Source organism: Oncorhynchus mykiss, chromosome 11 (assembly GCF_057628025.1).
Source record: "Oncorhynchus mykiss isolate SJ-2025 chromosome 11, ASM5762802v1, whole genome shotgun sequence".
NCBI lineage: Eukaryota > Metazoa > Chordata > Actinopteri > Salmoniformes > Salmonidae > Oncorhynchus > Oncorhynchus mykiss.
In genome coordinates, this window is record NC_143032.1 from 26,614,816 (window position 1) to 26,634,768 (window position 19,953).

Consider the following 19,953-nt stretch of genomic DNA (forward strand, 5'->3'; position numbering starts at 1 on the left):
TCTCCATCTCTCCATCTCTCTCTCCCCATCTCTCTCTCTCTCTCTCTCTCTCTCTCTCTCTCTCTCTCTCTCCCCATCTCTCTCTCTCTCTTCCCATCTCTCTCTCTCTCCCCATCTCTCTCTCTCTCTCTCTCTCTCTCTCTCTCTCTCTCCCCATCTCTCTCTCTCTCTTCCCATCTCTCTCTCTCTTCCCATCTCTCTCCTTCTTCTTTATTTCTTCTCTTCTCAAATCGTCTATGTCTATGTCTCGTACCATCAAAGTCAAACATTTCAAATTCACACTGTACTGAAGTTATCTCTAGAATGTTAAATGATTTTGGGCAAACTCTTGGAATGCAATCATTTAATACAATCCCACGTAATGCTTTCTCTTTAGTGTTGACCAGAGGGAAACAAGTTTATCACATGGAGATCAAAATGCTCTACCACCCTCAGTGCCTAAAAAATAGTGTTTTTTAGAGACATTTATCTTAGCAACTTCCGCCTTTCTCTTTCACAGCATTCAGCGCAGTAGCTGCATTACTTATCTCTTTCTCATTTATTTAGCATTTGTCAGAAACGTCAATAAAGCTTATAGTATCAGGGATGATCTGGAGCCCTCGGACCCACTTTAATATCAGAGTTTTCCTTCCCAGCTGTCTCTCTGTGACGACTTTAATATAAAGCTTCCTACCCTCTTTAATCGCACACGCGCTCGCACGCACTTCTCTAACCACTCTCAGTCAATGCAAATCTAACAGCCAACGGACGGAGGGACGCTGGTGCGGTGGAAAGCTTCCTCGTCATCTTAAGCTTTTACATACTTAAAGAAAAAAAGCTCATCTTAACTGAAGGCAACTACCGATACAGATGGACTGACTGCTATTTTGAGTTATTTATTCCCATATTCATCGGCTGTTTTATTTTTCCCTCACGCCTCACTCTGCTGAAGGCAATAAGCCAAAGTTAGCGGTTGTATCATGGAATCTTTTTGAGACATGGAGAATGTAAAAAGTGAAAGATGATTTCTTTAGCTTCCACCGAATCTAATTGTGTTCTTTAGACAATTGCTACACGGCTCAGTTTCAACAATGACAGACCCTTATATGTGTGGTCTCACATTCAGGAATTCTGATTTCATTGGCCAGAAAAAAAGGGTTCTGTTAGTCTCTAGAGACATTGAGTTCTAGACCCAGTAGAAGGAAGCAGGGGTCTGCACAAACAACACTCATTCAAACACTCTGCTACGCTCTTAGATGGCGGTCTTAGGCGGTCAATCTTGGATTGATTAAAACTTGTCCCTCTCTATAGTTATTGATTTTGTGGTCCGCACACAAACGCACCGATCAATGTGTGCAATGGCATGTTGACCAATCCATACATTTCCTTCCTAGTTGTTTTAAACAGAAGTGTTAGTTGGCTTTTGGTGGCAGCGGTAGGATTCGTTGGCTATCACGTTTCCCCATACCAACATTAACCAATCCATATATTTCTTTCAAAGTTATTTTACAACACAGAGAAATTGTGTTGAATGTGACTACTGCTTTCCCCATGCCTGCGTTTTAACATGGTTTCCCTAGGGAAAGTCCTCATCTCCTGAGGACGATCATCGATGTTGAATGTGACTACTGCTTTCCCCATGCCTGCGTTTTAACATGGTTTCCCTAGGGAAAGTCCTCATCTCCTGAGGACGATCATCGATGTTGAATGTGACTACTGCTTTCCCCATGCCTGCGTTTTAACATGGTTTCCCTAGGGAAAGTCCTCATCTCCTGAGGACGATCATCGATGTTGAATGTGACTACTGCTTTCCCCATGCCTGCGTTTTAACATGGTTTCCCTAGGGAAAGTCCTCATCTCCTGAGGAAGATCATCGGACCATGTCCTTTGATAAGCATTCCTCCTATAATCTCATAGCCTCTTTCAGCCAGGGTCAGCTCAGTGTAGCATGCCCTTTGACCCGAAATAGGAAAGTCAGAGCAAATGTCAGGACACACACAGATCCTCATTAGGAACTCAAGTCTTACTCAGGACCCATAATACCCAAAATCCCCTCTCCTCTTCCCTGTGTAATGACTTTAAAACGGGAAGTGAGGGCAGTCATCCATACAACCAAGAGGCCGTTCCCTAAAACCCAGTCTTCCCAAAACCCTCCTGAGAATCCATGCTATCTGATTACTGATAGGCTTAGTGGTGGTCTGGGATGTGAGGATCGGAGGGTCGGACATTTCTCTAATGAACTCTTGTTATTGGAACAGGGTTAGCTAGGCCAGACAGGGTGAGGGAGGAGAGACGGGGGCTGATTGCCAGTCAGAAGGGTGCTTAGCTGGCGTAAGTAGCAGGCAGGATAAGCTTAGTTCAGTGGCCAGTCTGTAGCTGCCAGACACACACAAGCACACGCACACTCACATTCCTCATGTAAACAAACAACTTAGTTTCCTGAAAGACAAGTAAAACATTGTTCCAAGTTTTATATCATTTGTTTGTATACCCATGGGCCTTTTGCATTGCATGGACAAGGTACATGTTTTTCTGTGTTTTTCTCATTCCCTCACTGTTAGTGAGTGAGTGTGTGTGTGTGTGTGTGTGTGTGTGTGTGTGTGTGTGTGTGTGTGTGTGTGTGTGTGTGTGTGTGTGTGTGTGTGTGTGTGTGTGTGTGTGTGTGTGTGTGTGTGTGTGTGTGTGTGTGTGTGTGTGTGTGTGTGTGTGTGTGTGTACGTGTACGTGCCTGCGTGTGTGTACGTGTACGTGCCTGCGTGTGTGTACATAACTGTGTGAATGCGTATGTGTACATGCCTCTATGTGTGTGTACATGCCTGCGTGTGCGTGTACATGCCTGCGTGTGTGAGTGTGTGTTTCCATTTTGATCAACCCTGATCTCTACCAGCTGCAGTTGCAAAAACACACAGACACAGCAGCCAGCCACAGATTCCTCTTGAAGCCAACTTCCTGACTATGTTTGTTAAATATTGTCCTTCTAAATTTAACCAACGTATTTCATGATGACATTTATTTTGCTTTCAATAACCCTCCCCTCACCACTGTAAGTAAAGAATGCTTTTAATTCCCATTCTTGGAGAAGAGTAGGAGATACAGGGTTCAACACCACTATGTAACTATTTCCCATTCAGATTCTTTCGTCTTGATTGTATGTTGCCCCCATATCAACCCTCCATCTACGTCATCAGCACTAAAAACCGTGTTGGAACTTCAAGTCACTAAGTTCTATATGAAGCGTCACACGGTTCTGAACGAACACCTCCCACGTGAGCTGTGGCTGTTGTGGAGGCCAGATTCAGAGTTCTCGCTCTCTTTTCCTCTCTCATTCTCAGAGGCTGAGCATGTGGTAAGACTCTCTCTACAGTGTGTCCCCACATCTGCCTTGGCTTTGATTCGCACGCGTGTACACACACACACACACACACACACACACACACACACACACACACACACACACACACACACACACACACACACACACACACACACACAAAGATCCACAGTGTCTGAGTACTGCCATGTGTTTCAGCTCATCCCCTCTCCTCAGCCAGAAGAGAGCACAGAGGCCACCATTCGCAGTGGCTCATTTACAAGAGGATACACCGTTAAAATCAGACCACGAGAAGGCCGGTCGAATGTTGAGGGATAGAGAATTATTACTATCTTATTTTTCTGCTGTTGTCATTGTCCAAAGCGATTGCAGATGCCCCAAGTCTCTGTGGCTGCATTATGTGGTATCATATGGGCGTTTGATTTAAAACAGCTCCATGTGGAACTCAGGTCATATCAATGGCAGACCAGACCAGCTCCATGCAAATGTTCCATTTTCACATCCCCTATCCAGATAAATATCTTATTAGCCGTTTTATTTTACTAACCACAGCAAACAGTCACACATGGCTGTGTGTGTCATGGATCCCTTTTGGAGCTACAGTTGGAGAGTGCAAAAACTCTGGCTTCGCTGGCCTTCAATAGGGGGATTTTGTCCACGGCTGGCAGGCTAAAATAGGGCTGACTGCTTCGTACAGTTTTTAATAGCAGCTTGCAGGTACGGTAGACCTCACTCTCACCTCACTACCATACAGTTCTAGAGATAAGGAACAGGCCAGGCATCCATGGGCTCAGTCTTAAATTGCACCCTATTCCCTACAGAGCACTATGAGCCCTGGTCAAAGGCAGTGCACTATGTAGGGAATCGGGTGCCATTTGGGAAGCAGGCAGTCAGGACTGTGAGCTTCCTGTCACTAGTCTGAAAGCATGTCATGCCTTGACCCCAAGCTCCCTGCTCCAGCTCCCTGCTCCAGCCCTGTTCTGTTCTGTGTGATGTGAACTCGAAACCCTTTTAAACTGTGTGAGGTCAGTGAGGTGTGAATGGGATCTTTCTCTCTCTTTGCACCCAAACGTACAGTAAAGGAATACGTTTTCTGTATCCCAAATGGCACCCTATTCCCTATGGGCACTGGTCAAATGTAGTGCACTATATAGGGAATAGGGTGCCATTTGGGATGACGCCACTGTCACACGTCTTCCATCTCACATCACATTGCTTCCTTAATGGATTCTAATAATTGAGAAGGTGGCCAGGCACACACACGTTAGCCAAAGAGGACACATCTCCCAATGATGGCTTTTAGACACAATTTAAGGGTGTGCGTGCGCGTGCGCGTGCCCGTGTGGGGGGGTTGCATGCGTCAAGTCAGTCATAGGCTAGCAGACGGCTGGACAGGGGCAGATCATGCAGCAGAGAGGGCAGCCATTACTGTGTCTGTGGTAAATGTGCCCATCTCTAAAAGGAGATCAATGTGTGAAAGCTACAGTTTTGTGGAAATAATAGTGCCGCTGTTGTTAACAACCCTCCATTTGTTCGCCATCACTCTCTGTATGTTTCTTTATGTATCCCATCTTTGTCTTCATGTATTTATGTCTTCATGTATCCTGTCTTGATGTCTTTGTCTTCATGTATCCTGTCTTCATGTCTTTATGTCTTCATGTATCCTGTCCTTTTGTCTTCCTGTATCCTGTCTTCATGTATCCTGTCTTCATGCCTTCATGTATCCTGTCCTTTTGTCTTCATGTATCCTGTCTTCATGTCTTCATGTATCCTGTCTTCATGTCTTCATGTATCCTGTCTTCATGTCTTCATGTATCCTGTCTTCATGTCTTAATGTCTTCATGTATCCTGTCTTCATGTCTTCATGCATCCTGTCTTCATGCCTTCATGTATCCTGTCTTCATGCCTTTGTGTATCCTGTCTGTATACCTTTGTGTATCCTGTCTTTGTCTTCATGTATCCTGATTCAATGTCATCATAGATACAGAAAGAAGACCTTGGCAGATCTCCATCTCATTTTTGCCTCATTTCTCCTTTTGTGTTTCTGGTGAATTACGCAACTACAAAAAAAATCCTATACAACCATGTTGCAAATATTGAAAATAAAAGTGTAGCTCATGAAACTATGTTGTTCTTGTGTCCTCCAGGCAACCTCGTAAGACCCCCAGCACAGTGTCCCAGGAGTCGTGTGACAAAGCCTTCCCGCCGGGCGAGGTCTTCCAGACGGCCAAGGAGAACCCCCGCTACTCCAGCTACCAGGGCTCCAGGAATGGCTACCTGCACAGCGGGGCCAGTGGCTTCAACGCCCGCGTCCTGCTGGAGACCCAGGAGCTGCTGAGGCAGGAGCAGAGACGCAGGGAGCAATCTGAGGCCAAGATGAGGCTACCGCCGCCACAGGAGGGGGTCCCTGTCACCAACACCGGCTACGATGACATTCACCCAGCCCCGACTCCAACTCTTCCCCAGGATCCAGTCCTGACCCAGGCCCCGATCCTTGTCACAGCCACACCCAAGGGCCCGTACCGCCAGGATGTGCCCCCCTCTCCATCTCAGCTGGCCAGGCTGCAGGGCTCAGGGAAAGGACATCCATTTTACTCCTGATGGGCAAAGGAGGGATAAGATGAACTGGAGGATGGAGGAGGGGTTGATGATTATCACCAGCAATAATATAAGAGAGTCTGGATCTTTTTAAAGTCCGCTAGATCTCTTTGAATGGTTTCAACACAGAGGTTTAATTAATTGTATTTCTATGTTGGTGTTTTTATAACAAACTTTACAGTCAGGATTCCTTTCACCCCAATCACCAGTTGTCTGGTCTGTGTCTGCCATCGTGATCTTCCCACTTTAAGTGCCTTGTGGGAAGACTGTTCTGCCTTAAAGGTCGAATGCAGCCGTTTTTATCTCAATATCAAATCATTTATGGGTAACAATAAAGTACGTTACTGTGATTGTTTTAAATTAAAATGGTCAAAAATAAACTAAAATAACTTCTTAGTAAAGAGCAATTTCTTAAACAAGAATTTTGATAGGGAGTGGTCTAAGAAGGGTGAGGAAAACAGAAAACTAGCTGTTATGTCGATGTCATCAGGCAGGCCAAAACTCCACCCCACCAAAGCAGGCTCAAATTTCAGGCGGTCTTTTCAAACAGCACTTACACTAAAAGGGCATTATCATAATTTTCACAATTTCACAGCATTATTTCAAAATAGTGAGGTTGTATGCTCTACCAAATCACGTATTTGGCTGTACTGGGCCTTTAAGAGTCTAGTCCTCACCCTTCCTGTGGCTTGTGTATTTGGACACCTTCATCATCCTGCATTGTATCTACAAAACATTCTGTCAATCAGCACCCCACAGTATTTTCACCCACACATCATGAGCAACTTCTGACACAAGTGTATACTCCCAAGTGTTTGTGTAGGACCTAGATTGTGTTTGGGTGTATTTCTGTAGGGTTCTATATGCTGTTGTGCTGACATAAAGAGCTACTGGGTTAACCAGCATGTCCGAATTCTGGGGTAAGACAACCCTACAGTTCCCAGTTACACTACAGAGGAAAATTCCCCCTGGTCTATGACACCCTTCTTATTTAAACTCAGCCTCGCATGCTCTCTCTCTCTCTTTCTCTCTCTTTCTCTCTCTCTCTCGCTCTCTCTCTCTCTCTCACTCTCTCTCTCACGCTCTTTCTCTCACACACTCTCTTTCTCTCTCTCTCTCTCACTCTCTCTCTCACTCTCTCTCTCATGCTCTCTCTCTCACACACTCTCTTTCTCTCTCTCTCTCTCTCTCTCTCACTCTCTCTCTCTCACATTTTATCCTCTACCCTTGTTTTTTCTTCTCCTTTCTCTTGTAGTTCTCCTCCTCAACCAGAGGTTAACCTTTTAGATCTCATTTCACTGTGGGGTTTCAGGCTGGGTTTCTGTTTGCGCACTTTTTGACATCTGCTGATGTAAAAAGGGCTTTATAAATACATTTGTTTTGACTTGATATAAAACTCCTTTCATCTGGGCGATTCATCAGTATAAACGAGGTCAGGGTTGGGTTATTAATTAATGTAGCTCATGAAACATGTATCTGTGTTGTGTCTGGGCGGCGCTAGTGAGGGGGGGGTGGATGGGTTAGAGGTAGAGTGGGATGGTTAGGGTGTGTGTGTGTGCCATGGTGTTTCTGCCTGACTGTTTGGCCGTTGACTTGGCTGAGTCACTGTAATTAAAGCCAGTCTGTAACCAGTCTGTCCTGACCCGTCCGACGGACTGCTGCTCCACATTTTTCATTAAGGTGGTTACCGGGAAACCACCTACTGTTCACTTCAACGTTCCTAAACAGCGTCACATACAGCCTCACAGCATGACTGTCTGTCTTTCCCGAGGCCCAGCTAAAACAACAATCTCTGTTTCATTTCATTTCATTCTATTACCATTCATAAGTAATCAATACTGTCGTAATTCATGTTTCAACTACCGTTGCCATATTTTTTTCTCAACTGTGTGTGGGTGAGAATATGTGTGTGTGTGTGTGTGTGTGTGTGTGTGTGGGGGTGGGTGTGTGGGTGGGTGGGTGCCTGTAATGTGATGCCTCCCATGTCTTTGAATATACCTTGGCAGATGTTGAAACAATGGGTGTCAATGAAACGGCAATAGGAGAGGAGTGAAGCGAATAAGACAAGTGGGAGGTGGGAATGAGGCAGTCTGTAAGGGTAGATTGACCCGACTAGCGATGTATTCTATTGCTTCCTCAGAAGTATTCCACTGAGCCGCTGGAACAGACCAGGGCTGGAGAAAAGGCACATTTGACATTTCCATACTTCCATATTCACGCTCTCTCTTTCGCAATTTGTTATTGCTTTCTCTCTTGCTTTCTCTCTCTTTCTCTCTTCGCCCCTCTCTCTCTTTCTCTCTTCGCCCCTCTCTCTCTCTCTCTCTCTTTCTCTCTTCGCCCCTCTCTCTCTCTCTTTCTCTCTTCGCCCCTCTCTCTCTCTTTCTCTCTTCGCCCCTCTCTCTCTCTTTCTCTCTTCGCCCCTCTCTCTCTTTCTCTCTTCGCCCCTCTCTCTCTCTTTCTCTCTTCGCCCCTCTCTCTCTTTCTCTCTTCGCCCCTCTCTCTTTCTCTCTTCGCCCCTCTCTCTCTCTCTCTTTCTCTCTTCGCCCCTCTTTCTCTCTCTCTTTCTCTCTCTTTCTCTCTTCGCCTCTCTCTCTCTCTCTCTCTCTTTCTCTCTGTCTGTTTGCCTCTTTTTCTCTCTTTCACACTCTCTCACCATAGTTTTATATGCTTCTCAATAAGTGATATCGCCCTCCATTCCAAACATATTGCTACCGTATTACTCCTTTCTCTGCTTTTTAATGTATTTTCTGGGTTGTAAGGAGGAGGAGGAGTCGGGGGAAGGGGGAGAATATTCTAACCAAACAGATGGTTTTGGTGCTTGATGTTTCCACAGTGTTCCGCACGTTAGACTTGGAAGTGTATCAAGTGCCTGCCATATCCAACGAGTCATTTTTTTTGTTGTATAGCAAATATTACTTCATGCACATTTTCATTCATTTAAAAAAAAAATGATGCGTTTATTGTTTTAATCATGAGAGAAAAATAGTAATCCTACACTATGTATTTTTATGACTGTTCCTTGTCATCTTTTATAAACGGTAATTAGGTACTATCTATGGTGTTTTCCCAATGACTTATGTAATAAGAACAGTGTGATTGGTTTATAAGAATTGTACCTGGTGTATTAAAAAGTCTATACAGCCTCTGTCTCTGTACTGTACATATCACATTTGACTAAATAAATAAATATGGAAGGCTACTTCCTTCCTGGTTACAACTAACTACAACTTTGTGGCACAAACAAACAAATGATTACGTCTTCAACAATGTTGTTGTTGTAACAGGCTCACAAAATATTTCTTGTCTCTAATTACAACTTCAGTGACTGGGATTTATGTGGTGAGGACGTTCCAAACTTGCAATATGGACCAGTAAGTACAGAGGAAAGAAAGCGAGCAAAAGCATGAGTCCCTTTCTTCGTTTGTGTCCTAAATGGCATAGGGCTCTGGTCAGGACTAGTGCACTATACAGGGAATAGGGTGCCATTGTGGACGCATCCCATGTCTTTAATCCTCTGGCTGATAGATCACTGTAATGTTGTTCTCAGAGCTATCACATCACAGGGCTGGCCAACAGGCTAATGGGACGGCTAATGACTCAGTCGGCCTTAAAAATGACTGTCATATTTATGAAGTTCAACTAACTCTCAGGGACCAGCAGGTTTGTGGTGAAGCTGGCCCTGTTCATTTACATTTCTGAAGGAGTCTGCGAGAAGTACTGTACTTCTGTCAGATCTTTGGCTGGGAGAAAAAGGGGAGATATGTTGAATGGAAAGGGAATGCTCTATGTTCGAGGAGAGTGTTCAACTCGCTGTGGCTAAAGATATACTGTAACTCTCTCTCTGATATATTGTAACTGTACTTCTCTCTCTCTCTCAGGGAGAACCAGATGAGTAAAATTGGAGGACTCAAACTGTGTAAAATGTCCCTTGCTGTCAGTATAGCACTGATATTCAGCTTCTAGACCGAATATATCCAGCATTAAACCCCATAAAGGACACTCTAAAGACCACCCTCTGAATGAACCATGTTCTGTACATCCAGCACTGCTTTTGATGGAGCATAGTATCACTAAAGCAAACAGAACCAGAGAGGATCCACATTCACTTTCTACACTGAACAAAAATATAAACACAACATGTAAAGTGTTGGTTCAAAATAGAAGATGCCAGAGATGTTCCACACTCACAAAAATATTATTTCTCTCAAATGTTGTGCACAAATATGTTTACATCCCTGTTGTTGAGTATTTTTCCTTTGCCAAGATAACCAATCCACCTGACAGGTGTGGCATTTCAAGAATCTGATTAAACAGCATGATCATTACACAGGTGCACCTTGTGCTGACGACAAAAGGTCTCTCTAAAATGTGCAGTTTTGTCAAACAACACAATACCACAGATGTCTCAAGTTTTGATGGAGCGTGCAATTGACATGCTGACTCCAGGAATATCCACCAAAGCTGTTGCCAGAGAATTTAATGTTAATTTCTCTACCAAAAGCCGCCCTGTCATTTTGGAGAATTTGGCAGTACGTCCAACCAGCCTCACAACCGCAGACAACGTGTATGGCATCGTATGGGTGAAAGGAGTGCCCCATGGAGGCGGTAGGCTTATGGTAAGCTACGGACAACGAACACTATTGCATTTTATTGATGGCAATTTGAATGCACAGAAATACATGATGAGATCCTGAGGTATATAGCCTCATTATTGTTATTTTATAGTGTTACTTTTTTTCTTACTTTAGTTTATTTTATTAGTTCTTTATTTCTTTTTGCAAATATTTTCTTACTTTTAAACAGTCCTGCATTATTGGTTAAGGGCTTGTAAGTAAGTATTTCACGGTAATACCGGTTGTATTAATCGCATGTGACAAATACAGTTTGATTTGATTTAATAAATGTATTTCAATTGACTGATTTCGTCATATGAACTGTAACTCAGTAAAATCTCTGAAAATGTTGCATTTATATTTTTGGTCAGTATAGTTAAGATGTAGGATATTCAAGGTTTAAAATGGCTTCTAAAGTTTGTAATTTCCACTTGAAAATGTCAGACTTTATTTGCCCTAACAAGATCTTACATCAGTAGTTTAACACTCACTTTCTAGTTAGTTCATCAATCACTTTCTAGTTTGAAAGTACTACTACTTTCTATTCCAGTGCTGTCATATTAAGCATCTCTTGGCATTCCGTGATGTCAACCTGGTAAAGGAGACAAAATGATTGATTGATATAAAAATAAAAAAAAACAGTTAAGAAAATATACAAAAGAGGCAAAAAAAAGCCCACTGAACAATATTTTTAATAAAGATTATTTTATAACAAAAAAGACTACCTAGATATGATGCAAACAACTATCAGAGAATGTATGAGAGAAGACAGAAAGATACAGTGCATTTGGAAAGTATTCAGAAGCCTGGACTTTTTCCACATTTTGTTACATTTCAGCCTTATTCTAAAATGGATTTTTTTGAAAGTAAAAAATACTCATCAATCTAAACACAACACCCCATAATGAAAAAGCAAAAACTGTTTTTTTAGAAATGTTTGCAATTCTGTTACATTTTTTTTTAAACTCACATTTACATACGTATTTAGACCCTTTACTCAGTACTTTGTTGAAGCACCTTTGGCAGCGATTACAACCTTGAGTCTTCTTGGGTATGATGCTTGGCATTACAAGCTTGGCACACCTGTTTTGGGTAGTTTCTCAAAATTTTCTCTGAAGGTTCTCTCAATCTCTATCAGGATGGATGGGGAGCATTGCTGCACAGCTATTTTCAGGTCTCTCCAGAGATGTCTGATCAGGATCAAGTCCGAGCTCTGGCTGGGCCACTCACAGAAATTCAGAGACTTGTCCCGAAGCCACTCCTGCGTTGTCTTGGCTGTTTGCTTAGGGTAGTTGTCCTGTAGGAAAGTGAAACTTTGCCCCAGTCTGAGGTCCTGAGCGCTCAAGAGGAAGTTTTCATCAATGATCTCTCTGTATTTTGCTCCGTTCATCTTTCCCTTGATCCTGACTAGTGTCCCAGTCCCTGACACTGAAAATCATCCCCACAAAATGATGCTGCCACCACTATGCTTCACCGTAGGGATTGTCGTGTCTTTGGCATCATTAAAGGTGAAGACTGTTATTTTATCAAATCAATTCTCTGTAATTATTATTACGTAATTAAACTAATCATATAAATGTAATTAACTAGGAAGTCGGGGCACCACGGAAAATCTTCAGATTACAAAGTTATCATTTTCTGAATATAACACTTCAGATATTTTAATATCTGATCAATTAGTCTTCTATTAATTAATTATTCTTTACCTTACGTCAGTCTCATTCCAAAAATTGTAAATTGTTGGTTATCTGCACGAGCCCAGCCTAAACCATGAATCATCCGTACACCAATTGGCTTAATCATTTATTTACTAACTAACTAAATAATCACAGAAATGCATACCAAACAAACAGTAGATATTGGTTATTAATAATGATAGGGAAGATTCCCTAGTGGGCTAAACCGATATGACGGCTTGGTGGACAAAGGAAAGGGGGTGTAGACCGATAAAGGAGCGGGAAGGACAAAATGGCTTCACTACACAGTGGATAATTATATTAATTGAAATGCTAATCCTTTGCATATGAACGCTCGCTCATTCGGGAATAATTGCAATTAATATATTTACACCCATATGTCGTTGTTGTCTTCTCTGTTGGAATCGTCGGTCGTCTGCTGGAGAGTCAGTTCATCAGAGAGTGGTAGTAGGTCTATCGGCGCCTCCTGATAGTGTCTGTTGTAATGGATGCTTCAGGTGTCCATTGTTCTTAGAATAGATGTTTCGGCGGTTGTTAGTATTCGCACCCAGGTTTACATAATTTCTAGCTGCAGACAAGTAATTAGTATCTAAGATTTGCTCTTATTCTGTATGGATCGATAGTCTCAGAGTTGAACCATTTCCAGCCGTGTAGCCAATGCTCCACATGGTATAGTTTTCTCCTTTTTGTACTCAACTATTCGACAATCACAGCTCCCGCTGTGGGTTTGCTTAGTCTGAAGAGGATTTCCTCAGGAGGGAGTTTTATTCGTAACAATAGAAAAGGATGGTTCCATGACGCCAGATCATGTCTGTGCTCACAGGGGCGCGGACTAGTTAAACATTACAGGGAATGCAATTCTCTCAGAATTAAAGATTAACATCACATTACATCATTTCACAAATAGTTTCATCCTACCTCCTTCGTTTTATACAAGAATTAGATACAAACACTATAATTGAGAAATGTACACATTCAGAGATATAGTTAGGTGTGTTTCCTGTCCTTCATGTGGTCACCAAATGAAACACACTCAACATAACTGTCCCTTAAGTGTCCACGGACCATTCCCACATTCTCACAAGTGGACATATTGTTTAATTCTCCCATTTTGGAGATTTAGGAGTTCGGCCACATGAAATCCTTTGTTCACTCTGTGGTCTCTCTCTCTGCATGAAAAGGGGGAGAGAGTCTCGGCCAGGAATTTACGACCTGAGATAACAACCTGTGTGTAGGAGAGAGGGAGAAGCCACGACCTACACCCAGAAAGGGCCACGTCATGACAGGATGGTGCCAGGTTTCCTTCAGACGTAATGCTTGGCATTCAGGCCAAATAGTTCAATCTTGGTTCATCAGACCAGAGAATCTTGTTTCTCATGGTCTGAGAGTCCTTGATGTGCCTTTTGGCAAAGTTCAAGCGGGCTGTCATGTGCCTTTTACTGAGGAGTGGCTTCCATCTGGCCATTCTACCAATAAGCCTGGTTGGTGGAGTGCTGCAGAGATGGTTGTCCTTCTGGAACGTTCTCCCATCTCCAAAGAGGAACTCTGGAGCTCTGTCAGAGTGACCATCGGGTTCTTGGTCTCCCTGACCAAGGCTCTTCTCCCCCGATTGTTCAGTTTGGCTGGGCGGCCACCTCTTGGAAGAGTCTTGGTGGTTTCAAATGTCTTTCATTTAAGAATGATGGATGCCACTGTATTCTTGGGGACCTTCAATGCTTCAATACCCTTCCCCAGATCTGTGCCCCAACACAATCCTGTGTTCTACGGACAATTCCTCCGACCTCATGGCTTGGTTTTCGCTCTGACATGCACTGTCAACTGTGGGACCTTATAGGTGTGTGACTTTCCAAATCATGTCCAATCAATTGAATTTACCACAGGTGGACTCTAATCAAGTTTTAGAAACATCTCAAGGTTGATCAATGTAAACAGGATGCACCAGAGCTCAATTTTGAGTCTCATAGCAAAGGGTCTGAATACCTATGTAATTATCTATGTAAAGGTATTTATGACTACTTTCAGGAGTTGTATACTGGTTATGTGGTTGCTACGGTGTCTCAAGAGGTGACAAACAGTAATATTGCCACTTTTTTCTTGTTTTTGTGAGTGAGTGAGTATGCAAGGCACAGACGTTTGCTTCATCTAGCTGAGTTCTGGTAGGCGCAAACCAAACCTTGTATGCGGGCCCCATAACTTCTAAGCCGTTACCACAAGTGTGTTGATATGAGAAGCAGATGCTTTCCGTCCGTGTGAGCTGTTTGAGGCAGGAGGCTCAGAGATAAAACGCTAATGGCCCAGGTTTTTGGAGTGTTGTTTTTTTTTCTTTTTCTGTCCAACCGTGCAGTGCGAGGATGATCCTAACTCTCCCTCCCCTCCCCTTATCTCTCTCCCACCCACCTCTCTCTATCCCTCCCTCTCTTTCCCTTCCTCCCCTCCCTCCAGCTAGACAGCCTAGAGAAAGAAGTAAGGCTGATTCTGAGTCACCTGTTTTAGGTTGAGGAAGTTGTTCCTCCTCTCTCTGCTCTTTACTCACTACGCCCGGCAAGAATTCCAGGGAGGAAGCCGTGTCTGTCATTGAGTAAAATACGGTCATAAATCTTAGTAGAAGCGAGAGAAAACAAATTGTGGGGAGTCAAACCACCCTTTACCCATCCTCCCTCCTTCCCTCCCCACCTGAAGGCTCTTCCCCAAAGCTTTGTGTGAAACATCTGGTGGGTGTGTGTCTGAAGCGACAGTTAGGATCTATGAGTGTATGTAGGGAGAGGAAGGCTCACTCTCACTAAAACATGGAGAGGGTGTGTGAAGGCTTTGGTGTGTACCCAGACAGAGACAGACAGACAGAGCACATGTGGACCAGAAAGCCCTCCTGTATCTCAGAGATAAGGACTGGATCCTCACCACTTCCTCCTTCCAAGTGCCCCATGAAATTAGAGGACATTTTAGGGCCCCAAGCTGATCAGAGGAGTCCCAGGTTTGGGCTGTCTTCCTGGGCTACTGGCCTGGAGACCCTGGGGGTTGTTCCTGGTTCCCACAGTGAAGCCACACAAGGAGGATCACACAGTAGAACCAGACCAGTCAGCCCTAAGGCAGCAGTGTGTTCATCAAATTGGAGATGTGATGAGATGTAGATCTATGCTTGATAAAAGAACCCCACATGCACGAGTAGGAGAACACATTTCACATATACAATGTATTGAGAAAATGTAGTACTCAAGTCAAAAAACTGAAAACCCAAAGGAATGTGAATGGGGTTAGGTAGTGTACCATGTTCATAAAATACCACTGAATTAGCTATTACCATGGTTTGATCCTGCATTTTTCCCAAGGTTTATTCTCCTCTAAAGCCACACAGACAGACCGCCTTGGAGTTGTTAAAATGATAGCTGTTGCTCAGAGAGCGGTAGAGGTAATTATGGCCTATAAAACAAGGTGGTGTGTGCATTTCTGTTTATGGGCCAGTCTGTTCCCAGGTGGTATGGGATGTGGCGTGACCTGGAGCTTCAGTGCTGTGAGTGGAGGGAGGCCCATCATCAGGCTACCATCCCTGTGGAGGCAGAGGGCAAGTTGGTAATGGGACCTGTCATATTCAAAGCCCCCTAAAAATATAGGCATCATTTCAGACCCCTCTCTCAAGTAGCCCGTCCAAGAGCCTGATTGGAACCAGAGGTGTTGTGTTGGAAGCTAGATGAATCACATGTTGAAGGAGTTCTCTGTTTGATTTTCTCATATGTATTCTATGTGTTTTTATCCTTTAGAGATCAGTTTAAGGTGCCCTTCCTACTTGAAACACTTTTATGTGGATAGTGGAGACACTGCAAGGCGCTGTTATGTTATTTACTGTAGACAAGGGCACCGTAAGTTCCATTGCTGACAGTTTGGCTTGGTTTGGCATGGACTCTTTGTGCTAGTTGATTAAACACAATTTCATCTTTTGTTTTCATTTTTGGATATGGATTTGAACTTCTTTGAAATGGTAATTTCATTTGTTTGAAGTATGGCTGGTAAACAAAGTGAAACAACAAATGCAAATGTGGTGCTATGTTTTTTGTTTTTTTTGATCTCATAATAATCTCCTTACTAGATTCAGGACATTTCTCATTTTGGCTTTGCGCAACATCAAATAGATGGGTATTACAACTGAAATTGCTGTGTTTTGTTTGATACCATCAATAATAACAATCCCCACCCCGTTATTAATTTGAGAATGTACACCTCAAACCTGAGGAAAATTGCAGAACTAATTTATATATTTTTTTGGGGGGGGGGTATATGATTATTAGTAGAGAAACTAAAAAATAGCATACTGATTTCTTGTAGCAAAACAAAACACAATTTTATATGAATTCGTGGTCTGTCTGCCTGGCCCTGATACATTCTAATATATATTTCTGGCCTTCTTATATCCATACAACATTCATATATACTGTGGTGCCACATGCATTGACAGCTGATTTGTACAAGTTTGACATACTATTTTGACGATTGTTCATCTCCTGCCCCACTGTCTTAGGATATATAGAATAGGAGAGTACTCCAGAGTCGCTCTGTATTTCTGTATTTAAATAGAGGATTCATCCTCGGCTGTTTGTGTCGAGCAGAACGGCATTTCGGTAGAAAATCTACATGGGAATAAATCCTATGATCTTTAGCAGTTTGCACACTAGAATGGCTGAGAGCAATTACTCTCACAGAGAAAATGTTTATCCTTTTTTATCATTGCCTGCTACCATCCCTTCTCTGCCTTGAGCCAAAATAATTCTCTCTGAACTTTCCTAAAGATCTCCTTCCATTCATGAGCAGTGGGCACGCTCTCTCTGTCTAATAGGTGTGCAGAGACACGATTACAGACTGACTGACATGAGAATTTCCAATATATTCCATCTGACTCTTAACATTCCTACACTCTGTGAAAAGCAAACATATGCCTTCTGTATAAATTCTATGATAAAATGTTGCATTCTACTGCTCTATAATTCCTGTTTTTGTACATAGTGGGAATAACACAGCTGTTTATGGAGGGTATTGAGAGAGCGAGAGAGAAAACATTTCGTTGTGAAAGTATGACAGAGGAGTGGTAAGAATTACGACAGATTAGAGGCCTCGAGACGCTGCTGTGCCTCTACGGGGGTGGGGGTTGGGGGGGGGGGGGGTAATTATTTAACGTTAGAGGGGTTCCGATGGGAGAGGGTCAGGACCCAGACACCTGTGGGGGAGTACCCAGGGAGGGGGGGCCTGAGACGGGCCATCTGTGTGAGTCACCAGGCTGGGGAGGGCTGGGGAGAGGTGAAGCGCCATGGAGCCTTCAACACAAGCCAGAAATGGTAATGGTGTGTCACTGAAGCATATCAAACACACATGCATCTGTGGGGAGGAGGCTTTTCTGTCTCTGAGCACCATGATTCATACAAAATGATTGGTTGTTCGTACTTTAGTCCAGTGCTCAGAATATTAACCGGTGCCTTGTTTCTGTGGAATATTTAAATTGCTTTCTACCTTTTGTGTAAAAAACAGGCGGATTGCTTTTTTCTATTGTTTTCTTAACCTTAATTGCAGTCGGATTCTGAATGCAATGTTGCGGACATTATAAATTGACCAACCCGGCAAAGTTGCCATCCCCCACCAAGTGACAGGTTCGACATCTAACATAAACAATGGAGTGAGAGAGAGGGTGCATTGTTACCCCCATATGCCTCGACTGCTCTGAAAAGTTTTCTCAATGGTTCCATGGAAATGAGAGATGATAAACTGAACTTAACTCCCCGTCACCATGTGATCGCATTCACATCCATCTGTTTATTGATTGGATAATTTTGTTTCACAATAATGCCAACAGTATATTTCTTCGAGCACTTCATTGTGCTAGGCATGGAATGCAGGCTTTTACAAAACATTGACAACTTAATAGTGCAATTATGGCAGTACAGCGGTCTCAAAGTGAGCATGAACGATCTTGTTGCCAAGGGTTCACACATAATAGGTTGTACTGGACTATTCTGAAATGGAATAGGATAAGGCTGGGATAAGGCTAAATTGATGAATCTCAAATCAATAGTTTTGTAAATACTGGCCAGGTTTGCACTAGTCCAGACATGATGTTTATTTGTGTACCGTTCTCATGTGTCAATTTTGTTTATGGGATGTGTCAGACTGAACTGAGAGATAATACAGTTTCCCTCTATGTTTCCCGTTATGTACTCAGATCACCATGGCGGTGTGTGTGCCAATCAGACAGCTCACACTGGTTCTCAATCTCCCAGCTGCATTGCCTCAGGCTCTGGAGACAAAAAGAGACGAGGAGAAAGAGAGAGAGCAAGAGAAGGAGAGGAGAGAGAGGGGAACCTAGAGGTCATAGACTCCATGTTCTCATTCAGACTAACCCCCAGAGCTGTTCATTTCCCATTACCCAAAAGCCCCTCTGAGCCTAATACCCTCTGCAGCACACACCACAATACAGGTCAGAGGTCAATTATGATTTAAGTCTTTGTTTCCGTGTTCTTAAGCTCTGTTCAACACTGTGATGTTCTTGTGTTGGAGCGAAGTTCAATTCCCCTCGGTGTGGTTATGTGGTTCATTTAACCAACACATGTGGTGTACTAGTGGGTAAATCCTTCTCGCTCTCCTCTCACACACATACAGTGCCTTCAGAAAGTATTCACATCCCTTGACTTTATCCACGTTTTGTCACTGGCCTCCACACAATACACCATAATGTCAAAGTGGAATTATATATATTTTTTACATTTTTACAAATTAACAAAAAATGAAAAGCTGAAATGTCAATAAGTATTCAACCCCTTCATTATGGCAAGCCTAAATAAGTTGAGGAGTAAACATTTGCTTAACAAGTCACATATGTTGCAGGGACTACATGTGTGCAGTAATAGTGTTTAACATGATTTTTGAATGACTACTTCATCTCTGTGCCCCACACATACAATTATCTGTAAGGTCCTTCAGTCGAGCAGTGAATTTCAAACACAGATTCAACCACAAAGACCAGTGAGCTTATCCAATGCCTTGCAAAGAAGGGCACATATTGGTAGATGGGTAAAAAACAAAAAATCCCATGGTGAAGTTATTAATTACACTTTGGATGGTATATCAATACACACAGTCACTACAAAGATACAGGTATCCTTCCTAACTCAGTTCTCGGAGAGGAAGGAAACCGCTCAGGGATTTCACCATGAGGCCAATGGTGACTTTAAAATAGTTGCAGAGTTTAATTTTGTTACGTTGCAGCCTAATTCTAAAATTGATTAAATTATATATTTTCCCATCAATCTAAACACAATACTCCATAATGACAAAGCAAAAACAGCTTTTTAGAAATGTTTGCCAATGTATAAAAAATCAAAACAGAAATACCTTATTTACATACAGTTGAAGTTTACATACACCTTAGCCAAATACATTTAAACTCACTTTTCCCTCTCTTAGGTCAGTTAGGATCTCCACTTTATTTTAAGAATGTGAAATGTCAGAATAATTGTAGAGAGAATGATTTATTTAATCTTCTATTTCTTTCATCACATTCCCAGTGGGTCAGAAGTTTACATACACTCAATTAGTATTTGGTAGCATTGCCTTTAAATTGTTTAACTTGGGTCAAACGTTTCGGGTAGCCTTCCACAAGCTTCCCACACGAAGTTAGTGGAATTCTGGGCCATTCCTCCTGACAGAGCTGGTGTAACTGAGTCAGGTTTGTGGGCCTCCTTGCTCGCACACACCTTTT

The 19,953-nt window shown here is 42.8% G+C and overlaps 1 protein-coding gene across 4 annotated transcripts in view; it reads left to right on the plus strand.

Moving 5' to 3' along the window:
* Positions 1 to 9,049, plus strand: part of LOC110535542 (partitioning defective 3 homolog) — a 546,846-nt gene extending 537,797 nt beyond the window's left edge. For all 4 annotated transcript variants that reach the window (XM_036935238.2, XM_036935240.2, XM_090189781.1 and 1 more), the window contains one exon: positions 5,458 to 9,049. In XM_036935238.2, the coding sequence (XP_036791133.2) occupies positions 5,458 to 5,911 (454 nt within the window). In that variant the 3' untranslated portion in view covers positions 5,912 to 9,049. The remainder of the gene's footprint in view (positions 1 to 5,457) is intronic.
* The last annotated feature ends 10,904 nt before the right edge of the window (positions 9,050 to 19,953 follow it).